At 35.7% G+C, this 18,497-nt stretch overlaps 1 protein-coding gene and 1 pseudogene across 2 annotated transcripts; both read left to right on the top strand.

The window, feature by feature from the left end:
* The first annotated feature begins 948 nt into the window (after positions 1 to 948).
* On the top strand, positions 949 to 1,047 carry LOC132315311 (small nucleolar RNA R71; annotated as a pseudogene).
* Positions 1,048 to 14,521: 13,474 nt separating this feature from the next.
* LOC132311755 (heat shock protein 83-like) lies at positions 14,522 to 17,456 on the top strand. Of its 2 annotated transcripts, none has more exons than XM_059809832.1 (4): positions 14,522 to 14,862; positions 14,941 to 15,082; positions 15,287 to 15,567; positions 15,794 to 17,456. In XM_059809832.1, exons 1-4 carry the CDS (start codon positions 14,701 to 14,703, stop codon positions 17,345 to 17,347), a joined length of 2,139 nt encoding a protein of 712 aa, XP_059665815.1. In that variant the 5' UTR covers positions 14,522 to 14,700; the 3' UTR covers positions 17,348 to 17,456. The 2 variants fall into 2 exon arrangements, with proteins under 2 accessions (XP_059665815.1, XP_059665816.1); XM_059809833.1 differs by lacking the exon at positions 14,522 to 14,862 and having other exon boundaries at positions 15,041 to 15,082; positions 15,287 to 15,305; positions 15,337 to 15,567.
* Positions 17,457 to 18,497: the final 1,041 nt, after the last annotated feature.

Genomic DNA, 18,497 nt, shown 5'->3' with positions numbered 1-18,497 from the left:
ATCCTACCACTCCGCAAGGTAGTCACCGCATTAACATATTCAATGGTGTAGCCTTCCGATGAGGAATGGGTTTCCACAACACATTGTTGCTTAGGTGGGGCATTAATAGGCATCTTTCCCTTCTCTCTTGCATTGAGAGTGCTTGATATTTGCCCTACATGGGTTTCTAGCTTTACAATAGATTGAGAGCGAGAATGAAGCAATTGAGTGTTAGCCTCTAAAGTGCCCAAAGCATTTAAAACTTTTTCTTCAAAAGCGGGACTTCTAGTATTTCCTTGGGAATAAGATTGGTTGGGAAAATGAGAATTAGCAAATTGATTCCCTTGTGATTGATAAGGTCTATAACCTTGGGATCCTTGGTTTTGAAGTGGAGGTGGAATGTACTTCCCTTGAAAACCACATTGGGAAAGGTTTGAGCCCTCTTCTTGGTTTTTCCAAGAGAAATTCGGATGATTCCTCCAACTTGGATTATAGTGAGTACCAAAAGGATTGTTCCCTTGGTTCACAAAAGCTGCATTGACTTGTTCATTAGGTTCATTTTGCACTTGTCCGTGAGGACAATGAGAAGTAGAATGAAGAACACTAGAACAAGTCATACATGTTTCATTTGATGCACGATGAGAATGGTTAGGGAAGGAAGATACTTGGTTCGCCGAGTTTTGGTTAATAAAAAATTGATCAAACCTTTGAGATAAAGACTTCATTTCGGCGGCTATTTCATTCGAATGGTCGACTTAATGTAAGCCAACATTCTTCCTACCTTGTGAATTTCTACTATTCTTGGATGATAATGTTCTATGCAAAGAATTTTCACTCATGCTCTCATAAAGACGCCACACGTCATCCTCATGCCTATCAATGTATGAGCCACCCATGGAAGCATCAATCATGCCTTTGTAATTGTCCGATAAGCTCTCAAAGAAATATTGAACTAATTTCCATTTGGGCATGTCATGATGTGGACACTTCCTAAGCAATTCATTGAAGCATTCCCATGCCTCATGAAACGTTTCTCCATCCCCATGTGAAAATTCTTGAATTGAGGTTCTCATGGCATTGGTCTTAGAAACCGGATAGTACTTCTTCAAGAACTCTTGTTGCATTTCTGCCCAAGAAGTGATTGAAAAAGGCCTAAGATTGTTAAACCAATACTTTGCCTTGTCTTTTAAGGTGAATGGAAAAAGTTTGAGTCTTAAGACCTCTTCCGGCATGTTCGTATATTTTACGGTGGAACATACTATAAGAAACTCATCCAAATACTTGTAAGGTTCTTCACTTGGAAGTTCATGATAGTTAGGAAGCATTTGAATGGTTTGTGGCTTAATTTCATAATGATGTGTTCTAAATGGATGCAATTGGATGCATGTGGGTGCATTATACTCATTAGGCACATAGTGATCTCTTAAAGCAAGTGGTGGATTAGCTACTTGAGGTGCAACATGAACACCTTGGTTTTGAATTCCTTGATTGATGATGAGAGGTTATGGATTATACATTGGCCTTGGCATTCTATATGGAACTTGGCTTTGTTGTTGTGGTGGTTGGTGAATGTATGGCCTAGGCATACCTAATGGTACTTGTATGTTCTCATTGTGCACATTTGGATGAAGGATACCTTGTTGGTCTATATGACCAAGGTCCTCTACAATCTCTTCATTATGGCCTTCCATTGATGTAACGGATCGGGTAGAACTAGAACTTCCTCTTCCCCTAGGATTTCTAACTACGGATTCAAGATGCAAATCAAGAGGTACAAGAGTTGGTCTTAGTGATCTACGACCATGCATGCACAATGTGAAAACACATAAACACAATGAATGATCAAACACTTCAATTTCACAACAATTTTAATAAAACTTCATCCACAAACACTTAACCCATCCTCCTATGCTTTAACAACAATGATGCAAAGAATAATTAAGAAATAAGCCTCCACGCGGGCCGACGATTTAATTAAGGGATTGAGTAAGAAAAAGCTCACAAAGGTCCTTCAGCACTTCAACTCCAAATTTATAGCTTAGCTTAGCAAATTTTTTTTTTAAATTTTTAACATTTTTCCTTACTTGCTTAGCTCCTTTGCTTGGATCTTAGCTCAATGTTCCTTGTCAAAGATGAACAAACACAATAAGTAATCTAAAGAAAAATAAAAACAAAGTAAAGACACGATCAAAAGAATACTAATTCCTAATTGATTCCACAAATACGACGTTGCCTAATCCCTGGTAACGACGCCAAAAACTTGGTGGTGGTATCACCGCACCACAAGCTTAAAGAGTGTGCATTAAAGCGAGGGCCAAGTTTTACATTTATAGAAGCCAATACTACCTTCACTAAGAATATAGTTAGGGTGAGTAGGGATCGTCCCAAGGGATTGGAGTCGTACTTGGTTGTGAAATCGCTATTAGGGTTAGTAGGTCGAGTGATCAAACAAATAGTTGGTTGGTTGATTAAACTAGAGAGCAACTAAATTAAACTAAGTGATAACAAAAGAATGCAACTAAGAGCAAATAAGAGATAGAAGAGTCTTGGGATTTAGATATCACCACCAAGCAATACATTTCTATACCATTGACAAGTGACTAATGAAGGCAAATGACGTGTTACAATATTGGTGTGTGTGTGTGTTTAGTTGATTCAACAAGTAAGGATGACTAGTTAAGCATGTATTGTCTAAACATCATGTGAAAGGCACAATATATCTAAGCAATGAAGCATATATTGTTTAAACAACATGTGAAAGGCACAATAGATCAAAATAAGTCATTAATCCTTTCATTAAGCTCATAATCCAAATACAACACAAGGTTAGAGACATATGCTACTTGCATTCAAAAGCATGGATCATCAAACAATTAGCATGGATTATCCTCCCATTTAACACTACACTACAACTACACTACATCTACACTACTAGCATGAAAATAAACTAAGGGAGAGGCACAATCCATCAAGGAATAAGTATGAACCATCAAGAAAATCACAAGAGCATTCCATTAAGCACTATGTTTTGACAATCTCTAAATCTATAGCATCAATACATATAGACATGCATCAATAACACAAAATCTAGAGACAAGCACATGAACATCTATTCTAACATACATAGACATATGGATAGAATGAAATGATCAATTGAAAGCATTTAACCACATAAATCATTGAATAATTAAGATCTATATATATCAAAGTGTCAAAACATTAATTACAACACTAATCCCTCAATAATACACAAGATTAAGATATAGAAAGCATGCTTGCGGCTAACTTTAGCCCCAAGAGGATGTCTAGCCACTTATGGTGATGTTGCTCCAACCTTCAAGGGCTAACTCCATGGAAGAAATCTGCTCCTTGTTGATGAAGAACTCCAATGGTGTCTCTAGCCTTCTCCTCCTCTAAGCTTGTTCTCCAAGAGATGATATGATATGATATTAGCTCTCTTTGTAAAAAGCAATCCTTATTATTCTATAGGTTCGTCAAATGACACCTAAAAATGAGCTGGGGTCGTGCACACAATATTCCCCAATGATTGGATAAAGGAGAACTTTCAATGAGCTGAAAATTTAACTTTTTCGTACTAGAGGAAGTTCAATCGATCGAACCTTAGACTTGGATCGATCGAACATGGCTGAGATCTATCGAACTTAGGCTGGATCGATCTTTATTGGTGGGGCTTTTTGGATAAACATAAATCTGAGATATTTTGAAGATATTTTTGGGAAAAGGACAAAAATGATTGATAGGGTGGTACAACTAGATAAGATCAATCATTTGGATAAGGACAAAGCAGTTTGATCGATCGAAGAATAGTGTTCGATCGATCGAACTTTTGAGATCTCTGAAAATGTCATCATGGCTCTGATCCATCTTGAAGTACTGAGATCGATCATGTTGGATCGATTGAACTTTGATCTGAGATTGATCGAAGATGTTGATTTTCACCTTTTCTTCCTTTTGCTTCCACTTGGTTCCTTTCTTTGATTCATCCCAGAATTACTTCAATTAAGCTCTTATTTGGTTGAGTTAACTTATTTTTGGGATAAGTGCTTGAAAATGGAAATGATACGAAATCAATCTAAAACGGTAAAGTAAGATAGATAAAGGTACTAGAATGCCTAAGCTGAAGGGGTTTAAATACATACTTTTCAGCGCTCATCAAGGGTGATCCTGCATAAGCCAGATTTGTCAGGAAGAATGACAAATGGGCTATAGGGTTTAGTTCATTCAATATAACGTATAAACCCAGAACGGCAATAAAAGGACAAACAGTGGCTGATTTCCTGCTGGAATGTGATGTAGAAAACATAGAAGAAGACCTTGGAAGCTCTTCATGAAAACTTTTCATTGATGGCTCTTCCAATCAAATGGGGGCAGGAATTGGGATTAAACTGCATACACTAGAAGGCACCACGCTGAGTCAAGCGATTAGACTTGAGTTTGAGCAACCAATAATGAAACAGAGTATGAAGTATTGCTGGCAGGATTGAAGCTGGCCAAAGAACTGAAGGTCAAAAATCTAATTGATTTAAGTGATTCACAACTGATCGTTCGGCAAGTGACGGGGGAGTATATCACCAAAGATGAGATAATGGAGGCATGTGATGTGCACTGAATATTTGCATATTTGAGCCCCTAAATATACGTATGTTAAGGCCTAAAGTGATACTTCTATCCATAGTTAGACTGATTTATGTTTAATGTGTGTTTATAGGTACTTTTCTAGAGAAATGGTTAAAATTAGGACTTTATGATGATATCAAAGCTTACAGAGTCGTTGCCGGTCCTCCAGAGCAAGCCGAGAGCTTAAATGGTGAAGTTTGGAAGAATTAAAAAACCAGAGCTCGAGCCTAAGTCTCGAGGCTCGAGCCTTGCAAGTAAAAAAGAAGAAAAGTCAATAAGGCAATGAAGCTTGAGCCTTGTACCTTAGAGCTCGAGCCTTAACAGAGGGTGCTCGAGCCTTGGCCCTCAAGCTCGAGCACAAGGCGTCGGAATTTGAAGAGTTGATTTTATTGAAGAACCAAGTTCCCAGGGCCTCGTGCTAAGGCTCAAGGATCGAGCATTATCATTGAAAGCTGGAACCTTGAGTACCTAACGCTCGAGCCTGGTACCTAGTGCTCGAGCCCATGAAGAGCGAACTTCAGTTCAGATCGATCTGAGTGCTCCAAGATCGATCGAGATTTTCCTCAGATCGACCTTCATTCCATACTTAGAAATTTTTTTGAAACCCATGAAAATCACCTCTCTGTGTATCGATCGAACTTGTCTGCAGGTTTTCACCTATTCAATCGATCGAAGTATCTTCCAAATCAATCTTGGAATGATCGATCTGTGTCCTTTTGTTGACTTTGACTTTGACTGCACTTTTTGAATTTTGAATTTATAAAAAAATAATAATAATAATAATAAAAAAAAAACAAAAAAACAAAAATATTTTCAATTTTTATTTTATTTTATTCTAAAAAATTTCAATATATATATATATAGTTTTAAGGAATTTTTCAAAATTACAAAAATAATTTCCCTTTATTTTTATTTTATTTTAAAAAATATTTTCAAAAAAATCCAAAAACATTTTTTATTTTTTATTTTCAAAAATCCAAAAAATATATATTTTTTAAATCCACAAAAAATTTCAAAAATACTGTGTCGTTTTGAGCTTAGATCGATCTATGTTCTTAAAGATCGATCTATGTTCGATCGATCTGAGATTTTTCCAGATCGATCGAACATGTTGGAAATAGTTTTTAAAAATAGAAGTTAAGGGTCATTTTGATCGATTAACACATCGATCTCAACCCTAACTCCCTTTCGCCGCTGCATACCTTCTTCCCAACCTCCGGCGAGCTTCCCAAGCTTCGACACTTCATCTCTCGTCTCAGATCTCATCTCTCTCTCTCTTTCTCGATCCATTTCTCTCCCCGATTTGGTAAGTTTGAGTTGTATTTTTGGATTTCAAAACGAACACGGAATACAAAATAATGAATTAAAGAAATAAATAATAACGCTGAACGAATACTAAATAATAAAATCCTCAATTATTAATCATTAAAACCAAACTTTCCAAAACCTCCAATATATACAACTGGGGAATCCATCCTGTGGACCCCTAATGAAATCCCAAACTGAAACTGAAACAACAGAAATGAAAATTAAAGCTAAACATAAAGAGTAGTCCTACGTAGTCGGATGAATGAGTGTCTGTATCTGCTCTGCACGTCCAAGTTCTAACCCTGGAACTGACGAATACCTAGAAAAGTAAAATAGTGGGTCAGGCCCACATGCAAATCCTATTTTACTACGATCTAGACAGTACTCCGATACATAGATACATCCTAGATAGCTCAACAATATCTAGAGTAATCCATATATATATATTCACACTAAGGGACATTCACTGGACTACAGTAGGGGTCTCAACCTGAATAGAAGGCAACATGCGAAAATACACCTAAGGGTGGGTATGAGTACCTAGACCTAACAGGGTACACCTCAATTTACTATAACCAGCTACGCATCCAATGCATATACGCACCCTAACCAACGAGTCTGAGACTCAAGCTCATCTCGTGGTATCATAACCATATATCTAAAATCCGTCCATCCGGAGTATGTCATTCCATAATTTACTGAGCTGACATACAATATACAAACTAATTAGTCACTCAACTTATTCAATTGATATGACTTAACTACAACCAATTAATCTAGAAAGTCATTCAACTTAGTCACAGTTGATTTGACTTAGTCACAGTTAGGATACAATATTTTTAAATCCATTCCTTTAATCCGGTAGGTTAGGTTTAAGCGTTTTGAGCTGAACCATCCCTAGTATGTCACCGTCCCATACCGGTGTATACAATCCACAAGTCCGTATAATTGGCAAAATAATGTTAATAACTCATCAATCATATTCCAAAATATGCCTCAATATAAATTAACAAATATCCAACAATATTAGGCAGTCATTATAGAGCCTAAAATCCAATTCCAATAATGTATACAGCTAAAACAAGTATAAGCGTTCACATCCTCCAAAATATCCATAAACTGATGCAATTGAAAAGCAAAGTAAATATTAATTTGATCCAACACAAACATGCTTAAGTTCAAGTAATCTATGTTACTTACAATCCTATCCAAATATGATTTATTAAAATTAAATCACATATAAACAATCCTCCAAGTTCCAAAGTGTAAGCTGATTAACATTCAAAGTTAAACATGTAGGATCTTTCCCTAACTGTACACTGTCCATACCTTAATCCATTTATGAATCATTGTTTACCTATATTCTTATAGGTCTAAAACAATAATATACATCATTTAAGACAATTTAAACGAAGTGCTAACACTCTGTGTAGTCCAAACAGTGCACAAAACCCAAACTGGGCGTTTAAAACCAAAAATCCCAACTGAGCAAGCTAAGTTACAACTGAGCAGCCTCAGCTGCTAACTAAGGGGGCTGAATTGCTAACTTAGGCACCTCAGTTGCGAACTTAGGCGCCTCAGTTAGTGCTGAGGTCTTCTTCTTCGTCCGTTCCACCTCTGTAAACTCTAAAACTTCATTGTTAAGACCCCTAAGCTTCAACCTAAGTCCCATACGTCCATACTAAATTATTTTAAGTGTTTTAGTAGGTAAAGATTCAAGTTAAACCATAAATCATACATAAAGATCTAAGAAAATAATGAAATCACACACAAGTATATATAACCATAAAACTCTCAGTTTTAGTCCGTTAAGCATGCATGATTACTTCGTTTTATCATTAGTTAAACCCCTGGAGTCTAGCTAGGCATGCACAGAACACAGATTAAAGGGAAAGAATAGAACAAAGACTTGCCTTAGATTTCAGTCCAGAAATCTTAAACCTCCGTCTCTGAGTTTTCGTCAAAGTTCTAGGCTACCGTTAAACATCTCCAGTGCTCTTGGTTCAACCCAGAAGCACTCCACCCTTTCCTCCTTGAACCTCTCTGTAAACCTCTCAAGGTTCACTATCTATTTCTCTCCAATTCTTTCTCTGTTGCTCACTATGTTTTCTCTTTGTTACGTGAATAGGGTTAACAAACCCTTGGCAGACGTATACCTAGGTATTTATAGGCTTTATTGGAAACCCTAAATTAAATCCTAAACCAACTATATGTGTCGGCTCAAATCCTAGACACGATTTAATTACAAGTAGAAAGAAACCCTAACTCTAATTAATTAATTAATTCTCCTAACTTAATTCAATTTAAAACAAATAATTAACAATAAAACAAATTATTCAATTTAAAACAAATAATTAACAATAAAACAAATAATTAACAAATAAATATAATTAAAACCCCAATTAATTCAAGTAACAAACAAATAAAACAATAGAAATCTTTAAAATGCAATTAAATAATTAATTAAAATACCAGGACTATCATTTTTAAAATTAAGGGTATTACACTTCTCCCAAAAGGTGAGAAGTGAGAAATGATTAGATAGAGGTTGTTTTGATTTGAAGCCTACTTGATTTGTGCTTATAAGTCCATAGGGGTGTTTCACTATCTAGTGCCCTGGGAGTCATTGACCTAATGCTCGACCTTATGGATAGCTAGAAAGCTTAATAGATCAACATATTGCACCATGCTTCCATCTTTGATCTTTAGGGATAAAAAAGAAAAAGAAAAAAAAAAAGGCACCTAGAACAATAAAACTTTAATAAAAAGTCCACTATTTGTCCTGATGATCGGTACTAGATTTGTGTACTAGTTTGAGGGCGATGATGTAATTATTTCTTTAGTTGGCTTAGATAGCAACATACTTGATGCCGGTCCACTCAAGAAGGATTCTAGAGTTGTTTTGATTTGCATGATCATTTTCTTGATGTGTAGAGGACCATACTTGCTTGCTTAATGTTGAAATTTTGGGAGATTGCTTGGAAATGGTTGAAAAATTGCATACTTGAGGTAGTTTTCTCCCAATACTTGTTTGCAATATTAATGCATCTTTTGTGATAATGAGCTTAATGTTTGTGGGTATTATTTCTAGAAACCCTCACGAGACTTCACTCGTCCACTAGGGGTAACCTAGGGGTTTAAAAGGCTTGTTGCATATGCTAAATGCAATCATGTTACCTACGAAAGTGGCGTTATCCTTTTATTATTTTCTAGTTCATAGTTGTATAGTCGTTCATTTCATTCCTTTACTTCGTAGTTTATTACTAGGGACTAACAATATTTAAGTTTGGGGGTGTGATGAGCGCTAAAAAGTGCGCAATTAAACCCCTTAAGCTTAGGTATTTTAGGACCTTTATCTATCTTATTTTTTCGTCTTAGACTTTTTTCATTTTATTGCCCTTTTTAGATACTTATCCCAAAAATAAGTTAATTCATCCAAATAAGAGCTTAAAAGAAGCAATCCCAAGCTGAATGGAAGAAAGGAACAAAATGAAGCAAAGTGTGGAAAATCAGCAAGTTCTTTCGATCTCAACATTCCTTCGATCGATCAGAGCAACATCGATCTGGACATTTCAAGATGGATCCATGCAATTGTCCTTATCCAAAAGATCTCACCATCTTCGATCGATCCAACCTTTCTCAGATCGATCAAAAATATTCGATCTTATCCACACCTACCACCCCACTTACCACTCTTGTCTCTTTCCCAAAATATCTTAGAGATTTGTCTTTATTCAAAAAGGCATCGCCAAGTATGATCAATCTCTGCAGCATTCGATGGATCTCACCAATGTTCGATCGATCTCAACATAGTTCGATCGATCGAACCTCCTCAAGTCCGAAATAAAATAAATTCCAACTCATTAAAAATTGGCTCATGGTGCAATCATTGCAAGGACTCTAGTGAACAAATTCAGACCATTGGGTGTGACACTTGAGCCTCCTATATAAGGATTTTGAGCCATTCATATCAAAAGATTGAACATATCTTCAATATATATATCATATCTCATATTTTGGAGAGGAGGCTCGAGACTAGAGAGCTTTTACACATCTTTGGGAGTTCTTCCATTCTTCTAGGGTTTCCATCAAGAAAGAGGTCATTCCTACTATGGAGATAGCCCTTGAAGGTTGGATGACTACTTCAATGAATGGTTAGACATCTACTTGGGGCTAGAGTAGCCCCTAAGTTTACTTCCTAGACCTAGTGTTTTGTATATTTTTGGGGATTTGCTTGTAATAAATATTTTGATCTTGGATATTTATATATATATGTTGTAGTTTTTACTTAATGTGTATGGATTAATGCTTTCAATTGATTATCTATTTCTAACCATATGTCTATGAGTTCTAGAATGGATGATTCATTTGGTTTTCTCTAGATTTAGTAGAGTTTATCATGTCTATGTGTATGGATGAAGTGAATCTAGAGATGGTCAAAACATAGTGCTTAATTGAACACTCTTGTAATTTATTTGATGGTTCACACTTGTTTCTTGATGGATTGTGCCACACCTTTAGCTTACTTAGTTTAATTTCCATGTCTTTAGTATAGATGTAGTATAATTGTTTTAAATTCTTAGATAGGTGGACAATCTATTCTTGTTCCTTGGTGTTCCATACTTATGAATGCAAATGGTGTATGCTTCTAAATAGTTGTGTGTGCATAAATTATGATTTCATTGAATAGATTTTGGTCTCATTTGATAGGTTGTGCTTTCCATTTGAATTGGCTAGACAATCTATACTTATTTGCCATCCATACCTAATTTCAATTAATGTCACACACACACACATACACAAGTTACAATTTAATTTCCCCCATTGATATATAATTGCTAGTGTCTAGTGAAGGCAAGCTTAATAGTGAGATCTAGTACCCCAAGTCCTCTCTTCTATATCTTTTTCCCTACATTCTAAATTGTTACCTTTTACTTGCTTTAATTTCAATTTCATTGTACTTTAATCAACCAAACAAATCATCTTTTGATCATCTGATCTACTAACCCTATACATTGTTTCCATTGCAAACACGCCCATAATCCCTTAGGACGATTTCTACTTACCCTAACTATATTTTTAGTTAAAAGTAATAATGGCTTTTATAAATTTAAAACTTGGCCACATTGTACACTCACACTCTTAGTGCATCTTTAAACGTTGGTGCCTGCGATAACCACCACTGATATCTCTGCTACAGTTGCGAAAACACCCAATATCACGAAATTGGTGATATGGGTTATGGCCCAATTTTGATATATGTTTTGACACTATTCAATACCACATTACCCCACTCCAAACATGGTATGGATCCAAAAAGAAAAGCAAAATAGTCAAACCAATATCAAACCTCCGTCCAAATACGCCCTTAATATTTATCATCCCAAAATAAGTGTCTAATTTGAAAAGTTAATGGACTATTTTTTTTAAAAATAATATTATCAATTTAACCTTTTTACATTAAATCTAGTAAATCATTACATCAATGTAAATTTAATAATTTATTAACCATTAAGATAATAAAAAATAATAAAAAATTTTTTCTTAAAAAGTTAGATTTTAAAAAAAGAAAGCTTATTTAAAAAAAGAAAAGAAAGAAGAACTAGAAAATTTGAATTTGTTTAAATAAACATGTTGGTAAAGGAAAGATGGATAAAACCTTTCAACCAGACTTGCTTTTCAACTCACAAAATGGGATTTATTTTATCTATTTATAGTGCTCTTATTGATACAAATATCTAAATTTAACACTTTTAGAAACATTTATTATTGTAAAAGTTTGTGTTTTAAAAAACAAAACAATGCTACTGGCGCCTCCCTCCCCACTCACATTCGTGTTGGGCTAAATACCAATTCCGTTTTAAGAAATAGTTTTTTCTTTTCAATAATTGTTTTAGAATACTAAATTAGATAAACCCAATAAAGTTTGTTTTGTTAATATAATATAATTTTATTATGGAATAAAATATTTAATTTTTAATAAAATAAAAAAATTCCAAAAATATTTGAGCCTATCATTTGAGGCCCAGCCCGATCAAGTAGATTTTTTTATGGAGCATTGAGGGTCAGAAACATATGCAATTCATTCATAAAATGCAATTCACTTTTGTTAAAAAATAAAGAAATAAATGAAAGTGTATTTAATTCATAGATATTAGTGTTTGTTTTGTTGGTCGGTCAACAAAATAATTCTCAAAAAGTCAAAATTATTTTTAAAGAATTATTTAAAAAAAAAACTTTTTTCAAATTGAATTTTTCAAAAACAATTCTACGAAACTATCAGTCTTTTTTAATTATCAATTAATCAAACAAACTCAACTCTGCATGTATAGGTGTTCGGTCAAATGTGAAAATAAAATCGATTTCTTAATTATGAAGTTATAAACAATAAGTCAAGTGCGATCTTGCAGCCCCTCCTTTTGAAAAAGGAGAGAGATATGGCGTGTGTGAAGAAAATAGAGATAGATGGATTGGACTCGTTACTCTTTAGAAGGAGAGAGTTAAAAATTGGTTAAAAAAATTAAAAGGTGGATGTCAAAGTTGCAGCTTTACATCTACAAGATTGTCAAATAATGACAAGTATAACATATTATAACAATTAGAAAGAGTACTTCCCTGCTTCTCAGTTTGGAGTGCAATTTGAGTTGAGAACTTCAACATAGCTCAAGCTAACTCGATTTGAGTTGCGTAAGTTTAGACAATTATTTTCATAAATAGAATTGGATTTGGGTTGAAAAATATCAATCTGAATTTAACTAGGGTTGGGTTGAATTAAGGTACTAGCAAGCCGAACAAACTCGTACCCAAATTCTAATATTATTTTTATATATATTTTTAATTTTAAATACATTAAATATAATATTTAAACTATGATTATTTTTTTTTCTTCTTTTAAACTTTATTTGTTAAATTTTAACTTATTATATATTATCATTTAAGACAATTAATTTTCTAAAAATTTGTTTGTAATTTATTCAAAATTTTATCAATGAATTTGTTTGTAATTTATTCAAAATTTTATAAAATGCCTTTAAACTTTTTTTTAAGAGTAATTTAATTTAAAACTAATTCAAGATCATATTAAATTTTTGGTGTGAAAATTATCTATACGAGTAACTCGATTTTATCTTAATTTTTAACACGAAATCTAAGCACGAGTTACAAGTCCGAATTAAAAAGTAGAAGGACGTGTTAGACTAGAGTTGAGTAGTTAGGGTAGAGTTGGGTTGGGTTTGGGTTTTTATATGGTGGGTTGGGCTTGGGTTTAGCCTTGTATATGGTGGGAGTTAGGCTCAAATTATCATTCAAACTTGTCCGAATTGCGGCCCTATTCTCACTCCTTTCGCAAATATAGAGTGCTTCTTCTCACTCCTTTCCGAATGAGAAAAGTCGACTCCTTTTGCAATATGAAAATTATTTTTTGCTTCTCACTCCTTTCCTAATGAGGAAAGTCGACTCCTTTTGCAGTATGGAATTTTATTTTATTTTATCTATTTATTTTTTGTTCCTTGTCACTCCTTTCCAAATAAGGAAAGTCGACTCGTTTTGTAACATGGGATTTGTTTTTTTGCTTCTCACTCCTTTCCAAATGAGAAAAGTCGACTCCTTTTGCAATATGGAAAATTTTCTTTTGCTTCTCCCTCCTTTCCCAACGAGGAAAGTCGACCATGACCACTTTTGCAATATGGAAATTTTTTTTTTTTTTGGGGAAGTTGAGGGAACTGTTCATAAATTAGGGAAGCACGTATTACAAGCACATTAGTTTAGAAGTCAATTATTAATTTAAAATTTTAAAATGTCAATACAACCCATTCTTATCGTAAAATGACCAAATATTATCCCCAAAATACAATTTTAATCTTTATATATTGGACTTCATACTTTCATATAATTTAATATTAAGTATGCATAATTTATTAAATGATATAAAAAATTACTTAACAGAAATTATTTTATGTAAAACATAATTTGAAATTAAACATGTATATAATTTCATATAACTACAATTTATTAATATATTAATCAATAGTATAAATTTAAATTAACAAATTTTAAATATTACTAGAAATAATAAAAATAATTTTTATTTGTAATAATAAAATATAATATGATTTGCCCTCCAAAACCAAAAGCACCAAGGGGCATAAACAAATACGACACATTTATTTAATATATTTAATTAAATAGTTTAATTTAATTATAATAAATAAGTTAGTAAATCAAATACAAACACACTATACATAATTATCGTATTAATTCGTATTGACACAATTATCGTTATTTTTATATTGTGTTGTAACCATGTTAGCATGTCGGGTTAAAACTTGCGACACAATTGTGACTCGAACTCTGGGTCCATGTAACTTTTGAAAAAACAAAAAAACTCTGGGTCCATGCAACCGGGTGGCCCATTAGCATCTCACCCATTCGAGGCTCTCACGACTTGCACGTGCAAGCGTGGCTTGCTTCAAGAACATTGGAACAAACACAAAAACGTCGCCGTAAAGTTCCTTTCCTTTACCTTGGCTAAATAGGATTTTTTCAAAAAACCGAGTAATAGAGAGGAGAGTAGAAGATTCCAGAACCACGAATTCCCTCCTATTTCGGGACCTCTCTGTCCATAAATACCCCAATCCGCAAGCAGCTTGCAATTCGTAAGCGAGCTCTGTTTCGAATCCTCTCCCAAAATCCCCTAGTAGCGTTCGTTCTACACAACTTTCTCTCTCTACAGAACCTTCTCTCTAACATTCTTTCAAGCTTTCTTTCTGCATTGCTATGTTGGTTGAAGAATCAGTAGTAATGGCGGATGTTCAGATGGCCGACGCTGAAAGCTTTGCCTTCCAGGCAGAGATCAACCAGCTTCTCAGCCTCATCATCAACACCTTCTACACTAACAAGGAGATTTTCCTTCGGGAACTCATCAGTAACTCCTCTGATGTATGTATTACATATTCTCTCTGTCATATGTGAATGTGTGTGATTTGGTGTTGAATTGATTAATTTTGGTGTATGTAGGCTTTGGATAAGATCAGATTCGAGAGTCTGACGGACAAGAGCAAACTCGATGCTCAGCCGGAGCTCTTCATCAAGATCGTCCCCGACAAGGTCAACAAGACCCTCTCTATCATCGACAGTGGTATCGGAATGACCAAAGCAGGTACTATAATCAGTTTGACTCCCAATTTTAAGCTAAAATTTCATGATTGTTTCCCAGGAAAATTTTCATCAGAAAAAATTGAAACTATTGTAGAATGTAGTAGCATTCTAGGGCAAATTTAGGATTATTGTAGTTGCATTTTTTTAATTGTTTTTTGGATGGTCAATAATTGAAAATTGTTTGTGAATGTGTTGTTTTTATTAGATTTGGTGAACAATTTGGGGACAATTGCAAGATCGGGGACCAAAGAATTCATGGAGGCGTTGCAGGCTGGTGCAGATGTGAGCATGATCGGTCAATTCGGTGTTGGGTTCTACTCTGCTTACCTTGTTGCAGAGAAGGTCATTGTGACCACAAAGCACAACGATGATGAACAGTACATCTGGGAATCTCAAGCTGGTGGGTCCTTCACTGTCACTAGGGACGTCAATGGCGAGCAACTAGGCAGAGGGACCAAAATCACTCTCTTCCTCAAGGAAGACCAGGTAAAAATTCCAATTCAATGTTATGTTGCTTTGTTACTGTTGAATTGAACCCGTGCAATGTAATGAATGTAATGTTGGTTTTTGAAACTCCAAATTGTTATATTTGTCTCTCAACCATGGGAAGTTTGAATCCCTCCGTTTTTCTTTGCAACCAAACAGATAAGTTGTCTGGGATTGTTTGAATTCGGTTGCTTGGTACTTACTTTATGTTGTTGATTTCTTGTAGTTGGAGTACATGGAGGAGAGGAGGATTAAGGACCTTGTGAAAAAGCATTCTGAATTCATTAGCTATCCTATCTATCTATGGACTGAGAAAACCACTGAGAAAGAGATCAGCGACGACGAAGACGATGCACCAAAGAAGGAAGAGGAGGGTGATGTTGAGGAGGTTGATGAGGAGAAAGACAAGGACACCAAGAAGAAGAAGAAGATCAAGGAGGTCAGCCATGAGTGGCAGCTCATTAACAAGCAGAAACCCATTTGGTTGCGAAAGCCGGAGGAGATCACCAAGGAAGAATATGCCTCCTTCTACAAGAGCTTGACCAATGATTGGGAGGATCACCTTTCCGTCAAGCACTTCTCTGTTGAAGGACAGCTTGAATTCAAGGTTATCCTTTTTGTACCCAAGAGAGCCCCATTTGATCTTTTCGATACCCGAAAGAAGATGAACAACATCAAGCTCTACGTCCGAAGGGTGTTCATCATGGACAACTGCGAGGGGCTCATCCCGGAGTACCTTGGATTTGTCAAGGGTGTTGTGGATTCTGATGACTTGCCACTCAACATTTCTCGTGAGATGCTGCAACAGAACAAGATTCTCAAGGTGATCAGGAAGAACCTTGTGAAGAAATGCATAGATATGTTCAATGAGATTGCGGAGAACAAGGAGGATTACACTAAGTTCTATGAAGCTTTCTCGAAGAATTTGAAGTTGGGTATTCACGAGGACAGCCAAAACAGGGCGAAATTGGCTGACCTGCTCCGATACCACTCCACGAAGAGTGGTGAAGAGTTGACTAGCTTGAAGGACTATGTCACCAGGATGAAGGAGGGTCAGAAGGACATCTACTACATCACCGGTGAGAGCAAGAAGGCCGTTGAGAACTCTCCATTCTTGGAACGGCTCAAGAAGAAAGGCTACGAGGTTCTTTTCATGATTGATGCCATTGATGAGTACGCTGTTGGGCAGCTGAAGGAATATGATGGGAAGAAATTGGTTTCCGCCACAAAGGAGGGTTTGAAGCTTGACGACGAGAGTGAGGAAGAGAAGAAGAAGAAAGAGGAAAAGAAGAAGTCATTTGAGAGCCTTTGCAAGACCATGAAGGAAATTTTGGGAGACAGAGTTGAGAAAGTGGTTGTATCTGATAGGATTGTGGATTCGCCGTGCTGTTTGGTTACAGGAGAGTATGGGTGGACTGCAAACATGGAAAGGATCATGAAGGCGCAGACTCTGAGAGACAGCAGCATGAGCTCATACATGTCGAGCAAGAAGACCATGGAAATCAACCCAGACAATGGAATCATGGAGGAGCTGAGGAAGAGAGCCGAGGCTGACAAGAATGACAAGTCGGTGAAGGACCTTGTGCTGCTACTATTTGAGACTGCTCTCCTGACTTCTGGCTTCAGTCTTGACGATCCAAACACTTTCGCGGCGAGGATTCACAGGATGTTGAAATTGGGTCTGAGCATCGATGAGGAAGAGGTTGGTGGCGAGGATGCTGACATGCCGGCATTGGAGGAAGATGGTAATGAGGAGAGCAATATGGAGGAAGTGGACTGAGGGCAGAAGCACAGGATGTTAATTTTTATATGACAATTTTCAAATTTACCAAGTCAAAGTTGTAATTTTTTTTTTTTTATGCTAAACTAAGAGTTCTAATTACGGACAATTGCATGGCTTTTTTATCTGCACATATATATATATATATATATATAGTATGGACATAGCCTCCAAGCTTTACCGTGCTATATTAATAATATTTCTCCATTCCCTTTATGGGCAACTTGGTTCCCTGCCCTATCAGGATGAAATTTGTCACTTACCAAGCCCATTTGGTCACAGGGCTAGGGGATAGGTGGTCCGACACGTACATGGACCAAGACCATCTAATAGTCTCTCTCTAAATCTACATCTCGGTGGTCATCTTCCCCCACCATTATCTACATCTCTATAAAACCCTCTCTTTCCTCGCGAATGATGGTCATCTTCCCCACCATTGAAATCTTTGTGTCTTTCTAATCCACTACCCAACAACCTCCACTACTACCTCCTCCTCCATTCCTAAACCCTAACCATATAATTTTGTGCATTTTTTGCTCTGTGTTTTGGAGTTTAATTTACTAATTACTGATTAGATTCAAATGGTGGCCTCAATTTTGCAACTCACTTGCACACACACTCGTCTCTATTATCAATCAAAACCAGGCCACTTCTGGATGTGGCTGAGGATTAGGGGAAAAAAAATCTGATACTAGTCAATCTGGACTTTTATTTTTTTATATAAAATTACATAACATTTTTAGGACAGATGCCTGAATTTCATTGGGGAAAGTCATCACAAACTTCATCCTCACAGGGATGGACTCAGAATATTGAAAAAAACCTTATAAGCAGTAAATTTTCACAACATATACTAGGAAATCATCAGTCTAACTAGGCATACTAATCTGCAAATAGACTTTGTCAACAATGCAAAGAGTAGGTAGAAACATGGCAGAAATGACATTGCAACCGTTCAGTCTTCGGTTGTAGACAGAACTGTTCAGTCCTCAAGAGGCTAAGCCCGTGTGTGGCACAAAATCGAAGTAAGGATTGAATTTATCCGAGATAAGAATGCTTAATGGCCAAAGAATATTTTATTAAAATAACAAAGAGGACAAAATTGAAGGTAAGATGATTCAAAACTGTGATTAGGAGACATGATATTGAT

The sequence above is a fragment of the Cornus florida genome, unplaced genomic scaffold (assembly GCF_030987335.1).
Source record: "Cornus florida cultivar Cherokee Brave unplaced genomic scaffold, ASM3098733v1 CherokeeBrave_3.0.0_Hap2_Chr06, whole genome shotgun sequence".
NCBI lineage: Eukaryota > Viridiplantae > Streptophyta > Magnoliopsida > Cornales > Cornaceae > Cornus > Cornus florida.
The sequence above is the reverse complement of the archived record's forward strand: the minus strand, read 5'-3'. Positions and strand labels throughout refer to the sequence as shown.

Bases quoted from the DNA above. Each gene is read 5' to 3' on its own strand.
- LOC132311755 (XM_059809832.1), top strand. From the start codon at position 14,701: ATGTTGGTTGAAGAATCAGTAGTAATGGCGGATGTTCAGATGGCCGAC. The intron at 15,083-15,286 runs GTACTATAATCA...TGTTTTTATTAG, and splicing joins TATCGGAATGACCAAAGCAG to ATTTGGTGAACAATTTGGGG. The intron at 15,568-15,793 runs GTAAAAATTCCA...GATTTCTTGTAG, and splicing joins TCTTCCTCAAGGAAGACCAG to TTGGAGTACATGGAGGAGAG.